Source organism: Marmota marmota, unplaced genomic scaffold (assembly GCF_001458135.2).
Source record: "Marmota marmota marmota unplaced genomic scaffold, marMar, whole genome shotgun sequence".
In the NCBI taxonomy this organism is placed as follows: Eukaryota; Metazoa; Chordata; class Mammalia; order Rodentia; family Sciuridae; genus Marmota; species Marmota marmota.
Window position 1 is genome coordinate 24,585,745 of NW_026000026.1, and position 10,077 is coordinate 24,595,821.

General features: G+C 58.4%; 1 protein-coding gene across 1 annotated transcript in view; it reads right to left on the bottom strand.

Annotated features, from left to right (window-relative positions):
- The window catches only part of Bpifb4 (BPI fold containing family B member 4), a 20,197-nt gene that overhangs the window by 8,709 nt on the left and 1,411 nt on the right, over nt 1-10,077 (bottom strand). The window contains exons 3-10 of the mRNA XM_048810547.1: nt 9,858-10,071; nt 8,906-9,010; nt 8,150-8,293; nt 6,317-6,380; nt 5,859-5,919; nt 5,556-5,647; nt 3,957-4,160; nt 2,453-2,506 (exon numbers count right to left, since the gene is read on the bottom strand). Coding sequence (XP_048666504.1) covers nt 2,453-2,506; nt 3,957-4,160; nt 5,556-5,647; nt 5,859-5,919; nt 6,317-6,380; nt 8,150-8,293; nt 8,906-9,010; nt 9,858-10,071 — 938 coding nt within the window. The remainder of the gene's footprint in view (nt 1-2,452; nt 2,507-3,956; nt 4,161-5,555; nt 5,648-5,858; nt 5,920-6,316; nt 6,381-8,149; nt 8,294-8,905; nt 9,011-9,857; nt 10,072-10,077) is intronic.

Here is a 10,077-nt window from a genome sequence, read left to right on the forward strand (position 1 = left end):
TGGGCCTGGGGCGCCCCGGGGTGGGGCGTGGGGAGGGGGCTGCCAGCGCCTTTCTAACCCGCACCTTCAGGCCCAGAGCCCCTCGGGCCCTAGGAACCACAGGCAAAGCCAAGGGCCGCTGTGGGGTCAGGGCGGGGGCTCCCCTCTCCACCTCTCTCTGGGCCACCGTGGGAATGAAGGTGACAATCCCAGACACAGGGACTGCTCAAAACCACCTGGCACTGAGCAGAGGGGGCCTCCTTGGGGCGCTGGGCGGGGCCGAGTGACCGTCTCCATTTCATTCAGTCATCACCGCCCTGCAGGGTCTCATCTCCAGGCCACAGATTTAAAAACTGAGGTTCAGAGGGACATGTCAGGCCCGTCCAAGGCCAGTGAGGGAGGTGACCCCGCCCCAGGCTGTGCAACTCAGAGCCCGGGTGTCCACCACCCCTCCTGGAATGACAGGCCATCTCCCCGGGGGTGTCCTGCAAAGTCCCAGAGCAAGGCACAGGCGCCCCAACCTGGATTCCCTGGGTCTCACAGTGGGACAGACCTGGGCCTACTGACCACAGAGTCAGTCCCCCAAAGCTAATTTACCAAAGGGACAATTCACCAAGTGACCTGTTTATCATATTCACTAAGTAACTTGTTCACAAAAAATAATAATAATTTTAAGGCCACTCTTCTTAAATATATTAACTGGGCACAGTTAAGTGTGCAAACCCACGAAGCTACTTTTTAAGAGTAGAGCCAGGTGCGGTGGTGCCCGCCCGTAATCCCACGGGCTCAGGAGGCTGAGGCAGGAGGATCTTGAGTTCAAAGCCAGCCTCAGCAACAGTGAGGCACTAAGCAACTCAGTGAGACCCTGTCTCTAAATAAAGTGCAAAATAGTGCTGGGGAGGTGGCTCAGTGGTCAAGTGCCCCTGAGTTCAATCCCCAGTACCCCAAAAATAAATAAATAAAAGAGTAGAGAGAAGCTGTTTCCATGGAAACTTTGCCATATGCAATGCTACAGGGCAGGTCGGGTCCTAAAAAGATTCTATTCATTTCTCGAATATGTGCCAGATGAATTCTTCTGTTCAAGCTCCTGGTCAGTGGATAAATTTAGTTAATTCCTCCATTTGGCCCGTCCCTGAACTCACCCCTGGGCAGACGGACTTTGAACGAGTCAATACCTTACTATTGGCTTTTCTCGGGGTGGGGGGTTGTCAGTGCACTTTTCTGAAGGACTCTGGGGTCCCAACCACCCAGACTGGAATGTGCAGAGTCCCCAAGAATTAGCAGTGCCCCTTCACAGAGATGCCTGGGGGTGCCTGTCTCAGCGCTGACCACGCCTCCCCCGTGACTCCACCCCAGATAGGCCTCCGGGACACAGGAGGCATCGCCCTGCCTGACCCCGCAGCAGCGGACCTGTGGCTATCTGGAGGCCTAACGCCTGCTCTGGGGCTGCCTCTTTGGATGACTCCCTGGGCCTCTCTTTCCCCATCTGTAAAATGGGGTGCTTGTCCATTTTGGCTGCGTGGGAGGGGATAAATAGGACCGAATTCTCAAAAGCTGTAAAATGCAGTGCGCATGGGAAATGGCCCAATAAATAAAAGGCCCCGCGATGGAGGACAGCCTGGCCACCTGAGCTGCTGCTGCTTCTGACATTGGACGGTGCCTCTGCATTTCTATTCTCAACCACACGAGGGCGATAGCGACCACCTGGTAAGTCCCATCTCTTCCCTACCTGGGACTGGCAGAGTTGGGGAAAGCCACAAAGGGCTGTAACTCTGAACAGGGATCTTGGTTGCCAGGAGCAAGGGCGCCAGCACCAGAGACCGGATCAACAACGGGGCAAGAGTGCATTTGCTCTTTAAAAATAAATAAATAACAACAACTTATAATTATTAAGAGCAAAGATAGTAACTAACATCGCCAAATGCCTGCTCTGTATCTGGGTTCCAGATTCCTGTTGAGGACCACCCATCAGAGTGAACACTATTATCCCCATTTTCCAGATGAGAAAAGTGAAGGCTTGGAGAGGTGAGGCCATTTGCTTACAGCAATGGGCTGGAGTGTGCTGAGCTGGGTCTCCAAGGACCTGGCTCTTCCCCTCCAGGCTCTCACAATTCACGTGTGCCTGGCCCTGTGTCCACACCTTGACCGCCTTATCCCTTCTCCTCCCCTAGATACCGGAACCCGTGTAAGAGGTGTCAGTGGGCATTTTTGACAGATGAGGGAATAGAGCTCAGAGAGGTTACAAGTTTCGATCAAGGTCACACAGTGAAGGAGTGGACGGCCAGGACCAGAACTTCAACAGCTGGTCCGCAGACAGAGCTCAGGCTCCTTCCCCCTCCTGCCTCCTTGCCCCTCAGTCCAGGAAGGCAGGCAGAGCAGCTGCCCCAGTGCTGGGCATCCTCCCCAGAGACCGGTACCTGGGACGGCTGGTGGGGGACAGTGGAGGACAGTGGCGCCTTCCTGGCTTACATACCTTGGGAATCAGGGCTCCCAGTGTGGACGTGGTGAGCGGAGGAAGCTCTTCAAACTGTAGGACAAGGAAAAGGGTCATGTGAGTCCCGAGGTGACAGGGACAGATGGGCATTGCCAACATGGTGACCAGAACCATCTCCTTTCCCTAAAAGATCCCTTGGGAAGCCCCACCTGTCCAGCAGTGGCCACTATGTAGACCAGGCTCACCACAGACCCCACCTGAAGAACGAAGGCGAGGCCCGAACCTTTCTTCTGCAGATGTGTGACTCTTTGCTAAGGCAAGGGGAGCGCCGTCGGGCCCCTTTGCAATGTCTGGGTCCCTGGCCCATGACTTCTGCCGTATCCCTGATACTGCCATTGGTTTCAGATCTTCCCTAAACCAACTCACTTTTGTGGGGAGGTACTGGGGTTGAACTCAGGGACACTCAACTACTGAGCCCCATCCCTAGCCCTATTTTGTATTTTATTAGAGACAGAGTCTCACTGAGTTGCTTAGCGCCTCTCCATTGCTGAGGCTGGCTTTGAACTCGCAATCCTCCTGCCTCGGCCTCCAGAGCGGCTGGAATTACAGGTGTGCACCATGGTGCCCAGCTTAACTCACTTCCGAAGACCTCAGATACTAAAAAGAGTGGACAGCCAGCACCACTTGACAGAAAGAGACGCCAACCATGAAGCCAGTGTCTGTTTTCTCCTAGTTAAACTGCAGGGGCAGAGGGTATAGGTCACTAAGTGTAATCAAACAGCGCCAGCGTTTGTATGGGCTTCTTGTTGCTTGTTTTGTTTGCAGACACCTGTTCTTGGAACAGGGAGGTGGTTTGTGGAGCAAATCCCATGGGGCCTCACGAAGCCCCAACTGTTCAACAGATAGGGTGGGTGGATGGATGGATGGACAGATATCTGACAGATTGTGGATGGAGGGATGGATGGGTGGGTGGATGACAGACAGATGGACAGGTATCTGACAGGTGATGGATGGATGATGGATGGATGGATAGGTGGGTGGGCGGCTGGGTGAATGATGGGTGGGTGAGTGGCTGGGTCAACAGGACAGTGGACAGACGACGGACAGGTGGTCAGGTGAAGGTCATGTGAGCACACATTGTCCCACCTTGAAACTTTTCTTAAGGTCTGACATTTTTCAAGAGAAAGTTTGGACAGGAAATAATCAAGGAGCGGGCCAAGGGAGTCTACACGTTTATGTGGAGAGACATACGTGTGACTGTACGGTGCCTCTTTTAGACAGGACAGAATATTAAACAGACTCCGCAGGCTCGTGGTGCCACAGCGCTGCTCAGGGTCTGGTCTGTGAGCTCAGCCCAGGGAACGAAAGGAAGCGGACGGCGAGGAGGGTGGAGCCAAGCGGGGTAGGTGGAGCCGAGCGAGGTGGGAGGAGCCGAGCGGGTAGGTGGGAGGAGCCGAGCGGGTGGGTGGAGCCGAGAGAGGTGGGCGGTCCGGTTCTCCCTCCAGGGCGCAGTCTCAGCCCGCCCCTAGGGGGCGCCACTCACCATGCCGTCGGTGATGTCGATGTCCAGCGCCCCCTGCTTCTGCAGCAGAGTGAGCACGGAGCCCAGGAAGTTGGCAGAGATGGCCAGCTGCGAGTTGGTGTTGTCGCCCATGGGCGGCAACTCGGGCATCCTCTGCCTGGGAGACACAGCCGGCCGCCCCAGCGGGTAGTCGATGAGCTCTCCGCCGGCCTCGCCCACCAGAGTCTGGGCAGCGGGGAAGAGGGCAGGGAGGAGGGAGAAGAGGGAGGCTGAGGGCGGCCGCCGGGCCCTGAACCCGCGCGGGCAGCCCCCGGGACCAGAGCCCTGGGTCTCAGCACTTGGTGTGGCGCGTGGCCTTTCACCTCCAGCCACTCTGCCCTCACCTTCCTACTGCAGCCCCCGGTGATTCGCCACCCGCAATGGGCCTTCCCGCGGACCTCCCCGCACTCTTCCTTGTGTGCCTCAGTCATCTTAGTTCAAGACCACCTCCTCCAGGAAGCCCTCCCGGACCTCCCTGAATGCATCACATGCCCTACATTAGGCTCTATTACAACATTAGATTAATAATTGTGTATTTATTGAGTGACCATTTCTCCTCTCTCTCTCTCAATCCCCCCTCCACACACACACTTTTCTTTTTCTAGTACTGGGGTTTGAACCCAGTGCCTCTGAACCAGGAACTACACCCCTAACCTTTATTTTTAAATTTTATTTTGAGATGGGGATGGGGATCTCACTAAGTTGCTGAAGCTGGCCTCAAACTCGTGATCCTCCTGCCTCAGCCTCCTACATCACAATAGATCACAAGTTCCCTCAGGGCAGGGACTTTGTCTGTCTTGTTCACTGCTGTACCGGGTCCTTGGTACACAGCAGGTAACTACCAAATGTCTCTGGAATGGGTGTGTTTAGCACACCTCAGGTGTGCGCGGTGTGCCTGGGGCCTCAGGAGCGGGGTGCACCTGCTGCTCTGAACTGCTGGGGGGGTCTCAGGGGACCCACGTAAGTCTGTTTGCCTGTGCACAAGTAGGGCCAGGCTGGGGCCACTGTATGAGACCCAGTGTCGCATGTCTTCCAACTTCCCTTTCAGAGATGTCCTGTGGGTAGCTTGAAGTTGGCTCTGGGGGGAGTGTTTGTGCCTTGGAAATCAGCGAAGGCTGCCAGTTGGACTTTTTCTTAATCACGGGGAGCCCTTGGTCAATGCCTACAGCCTTCACTGTCAGGGTCAAGCCCAGGCTCCTGGGTGCAGCTCCACCAGCAGGGAGGTGGCCTGACTGGGACCCCTGGTCCACATTATTAGCTGTGTGGCCCTGAACCACTGACTTAACCTCTCTGTGCCTGTGTGTTCTCAGTCAGCGTGCCCCCTTCCCTGTGACTGCTGTGAGGACAGACTGGATGAATCTGCACGCAGCATGTAAAACATGGCTGCTGCACAGCAGGCTTTGGAGACAGGCCAGCTGTGACTACATTCCTAACAGGGCTCCTAGGAGGTCCCCATCTAATTGGAAAAGGGTCCCATTCAGACGTCGCTCCCCAAGCACCCAGTGGGAGCCCAGGGGCCCCTCCTTTCACCCCCACCTCCGGCCAGGAGGCCACCTCCCCTGAGCCAAAGCCAGCACTCACGTTGAGGTCGAGCTCCAGGAACTCCCCGGTGACCAGGGGCAGGCTGGAGAAGGTGTACTGGACGCTCCCCAAGATCCCCAGCGGGACCAGAGCTGCAGGCAGAGGGGGGGTCACGGGCGGCCCGGGGGCGCAGCCAAGGCTCCAGGTCCAGGCGCAGAGGTGAGCAAACCCCCCAGCAGGATGTCGGGGCAGAGGGAAGGCCAGGTCACAGGCCCTCCGCCCAGGTGTGGCATGTCCCCGGGTCGGGCCCTGAGCTGCCGTTAGCAGGCCTCGGCCAAATGCAGCCGGGAGGAAGGAACTCACAGTCCACGAGACCCAGCTGGTCGTTGACGAGACCCAGGACCACGTCCACGATGGGACAGAGCTGCAGGGAGACGTCACAGAGCTCTGGTGACATCAGGGAGCTGGGGAGGGAGCCGCCCCCCAGTGCCCACGGCTAAGGCTTGTTCTGCGCCCAGTGCTGTCTTCCCCCTGCCCCGGGGGGAGGCTCGGTCAGAATGGCCACCTCGGAGACCCAGGGAGGTGACTGGCCTCGTCACACAGCCGGAAGGAGCTGGAGCCGCAGGGAGCCCAGGGCTGGGTGGTGCCAACTCTCGCCCTCCTGTCCCTCTCCTCATCTGTCCCCAGGAGCCTCGTGTCCTTCCCAGGCCCCCAAGAACGCATCCCGGCTCCTGGTTCCCTCCATCTCCCCGGGTCACCTCTGTGTCTCTGGACTGTGGCCCTGGTCTGCAGGTGCCCGTGCCCTCCCACCCCGTTCTTACCAAGTCGGGGAGGACGTTGGCCAGGACCCGGTTCACTAAGTTGTCCACGAGGTTGGGAAGAAGCCTGGGGACACGATGCAGGGTCAAGGCCAGGCGCAGACCGAGGGGCTCTCAGGACTGTCTGCCCTGGGGCGCCTCTGGGGAGTGAGACCCCTGGGCTGGACAATTGTGCCAGCAAAAGAGAGTGCGGCCACCCGGAGCAGGCTCCCACCAGCAGGGGCCGCGCATTCATCCGTCCACCCATCAAGACAGGCTGCCCGCTCTCCGGTGGCCTGGCCTGGCTGCCTGCTCCTGATTCCTAGTCCTTCCCCGGTTCCCACACCCTCTGTGGGGCTGCTGGCTGCAGAGGTCAAAGGAGCTCGCTGCTTTATCACAGCAGGATCTAGAACATTCCAGGGGCTCAGTAAGTGTGTGTGGAAGGGACAGAAGAAGAAATACTAGCCAATAAACTATGCTCCTGGGGTTCACACCAAAGGGTGCCCAAGGGCAGAGCTGCTGTCCAGCACCGAGCTGAGGTGACAAAGAATTTCTTGAGGTAAAGTCCTAATTAGAGTGTTCCCCGAAAGCTCACCCTGGGACCCCTTCAGGTGGATCCACCTTCAGGAGACTAAGCCTGGTTCCAGTCCTCCTGGATGATGGCCCTTGAGAACAGTCGTGCAGGTACACACAAGAGGGCTTGTGCGCCTGTGTGTGTGTCGGGGGACAGTTTGCCATTAATCTGTGTATACTCGGGGCCCAGACCCTTTTCTCCTCTGGGAAGTTACCTAACAGATACATCAGATCACGTGTGAAATGACATCTGCAAAAGGTAATTCATTGTCACAGCAGCAGGTTGGACAAACTGAAATGCCCAGCCGTAGGGGACTGGGCAAATAGATGGTGGTTCACCCAGACCATGGAATATTACACAGCTGTGCAAAATGAAGCAGCAGGGACACGTGCCGTGTCTGGATGCAGAATATCCTCCTGATGGAGGGATGGTTACAGCAGGCACCCATCAGCATTAAAACCAGGGGCAAATAAGAATGCATGAACACGTTTGCTTCATTTAAACAAAGAAATTGGAAGGAAAATTAAGAACCGAATAACCGCAGTGAGCAGGGTGGGAGGGCAGAGAAGGTGGGGTGGGAGGACAGAGGAGGTGGGATGGGAGGGACCCTCGTCACTCCTTGCCTTTCTGTCATTCTATAGTTTTGAACTGTGTATTACAGAATATGTATGATGGTAAAATGTGAACTTAAAAGTCCCCGAGGTTCCTATGTTCTGGACCCCAGCACCTGATTCCCCCTGAAGCAGAAACAGAGGCTCAGAGAGGCCCCCGTGAGCCAGGACGTGGGGCTCAAGTGGCTCAGTGACTGCCTCCGACCCTGAAGTCCAGATGAGATGGAGACAGGGGCACGTGGCCAGGGGTTGGTAAGACGGGGAGAAGGGGGACAGAGAGCCCCGAGACCCCCGAGACAGGCTGGAGCAGGCGCTGCCACCGTGTGGACGGGGGTAAAGGGGAGGGAGGCATCCAGCCGTCCTGAGTACGCCCCCGTCCAGGACCTCCACCTGGGGACACGTGCTGGCCAATACAGGCGCCTGAAGACCTCTGGGCAGAGTGGGCTCTTGGACAGTTTGTGGAGAAGGTAAAATCGGAAAAAAACAAAAAATGCAAAACCCTCACTCCCCGACCCGGGATACACTGAGCAGAGGGTGGATGGTCCAGTGTGACTTGTCACTGCTCTGTGACATCACTGTCCCCTCCAGGGACATACGCAGGTGAGTGGCACTGTTTGTTTGCCAGAGATGGCTGTAGCACCCCCCGGGCACGAGGCGCCCGCTGGTACTCACCCCCGCAGTAGCTTGACTTTGATGCCCCCCAGCAGGGTGTCACAGCGCTCGATGACCAGCCGCGGATAGCCTGTGCGGTCCATGGTCAGCCGGACCTTGGCCGTGATGTTCACCTCCACCGCGATGTCCAGGAATCCAATGAGACTGGAGCCGACCAAGGACACCGGGAGTCACACCCCGGCCACCAGGGGGCGCACCTCTCACAGCCTGCGGAGCCTCTCCCCCCTGCCCTCAGCCCTGGCCCTTCCTGTCATCTGCCATGTCCCTTGCTCACCCTGTCCCTTGCTCAAATCAGGAGGTGTCCCTGATCCCTCCCCCTCAGCCTAAGAAAGCTCCAGAGGCTGGGAAGGAGGGTCCGTATATATTCTGGTTTCCAAGGTAACCAATCACCCAGCTGCAGGCACGACCTCATCTCAGGGATAATGAATGCAAAAGTCTGCTTCTCAAGTCCCCCACTGAGCACCTGCTGCCCCCGGGAAAGGGAGGTGGGCTTACTATTCCAGTGCGGGTGCTGACACTAAGGCTCAGTGACATCAAGAGACCCCTCCAAGGTCACACAGCTTGTAGGAGTCAGGATGGAGCCCAGGCCACCTCCACCCCCAACCTCCCGGCCTCAACCATGGCAAGACCGCGGGGTGACTCAGTCCCAAACTGGGGCTCCCTGGTCCTGGCGTTATGGATACAGAGACCAGGTGGAGCGAGGGCAGCCCCTGGCCCACCCGCCCAGCAGGGACCCCCAGGGCCCAGGGCACACACCTCTTCCCGTTGATGGCCACGCGGGTGTACAGGCTCAGGTAGACGCCCACCCCGGGCAGCAGCCTCACGGACACCCGCGGGAGGGTCAGCTCCACAATTCGCAGCCTGCGGGGGCAGGGCTGGTGAGAGGCTGCCCCCCACACCCCTTCTTTGCTCCCCATCCATCCCCCCGACTGGAAGGAGACCTGGGGTCCAGGGGCAGAATGTGCAGCTCGCAGAGATGTCAAGGCCGGGGACGCCTCGCCCCCAGCCCTGGGCCAGCCCACTGTGGGTGTCTCCAGGAACTTCCCGCGAACATTTTCCACACCAAGATGCCATCCCTTCTGCGTGTCCCCACCCCCTGCCTGGTTCCCTCCTGTCCATTCTCCAGCCTTGGGCCAAGGTCCTCCTCCTCCAGGAAGCCTCCCCTGACCTCCCGGAGGAGGCCGCTCATAACTGGATCACAGTCTCCAGGCTGCTTTATCCAAGCTGCTACCCCTCCACCCGCCGCAGGCTCCCTGGAGACGGGGATGTCATTCATGGCTAACCACTGGGTCTGGTCCCAGCGTCAACTCGGAGTCCCTCAGCTGCGATGAGCCCTGCGTGCTGTTGAACTGAGTGGCTCTGGGCTGGGTGAAATCGTGGGGGATGAGAGGTGAAAATGGGAGACGGACCAGACACGGGCTGCTGGTCGGGAACCCTTGGCCCATCCTCCTGGCTTCATTTCCGTGACCTTCCCACAGATGAGGAAACCGAGCCTCAGGGACAGGAAAGGAGACTCAACAGGACACAGGCAGACCCTGGTGGAGCGGGGTCCAGGCTCTGGGCTCCTCTACACCAAGCCCCCAAACCATGTGACTTGGGACCCTTAAGACGTCCAGCCCTAAGGCCATGTCCTGGAGACCAGGCACCCCCGCCCCAGCCCTTGGGTGCAGGCTCCCGGGGGGCCGCAGGGAGGGCCCCCTGTCCTCACCCGGTGATGCCTTGCACGGTGCTGAGAATCCCGCCCTCGCCGAGCACACCCAGGACGCCGCCTCCTCCAAGAAGTCCTCCGTCACCGAGGAGACCGCCTCCGCCCAGCAGGCCTCCTTGGCCGGACAGGATGCCTTCGTTGGCCAGCATGCCCCCCGAGCCCAGCAGGCCCCCAGGGCCCAGGGCCCCGGTGGCCACCCCAGCTGGGATCTCCCCAGGCC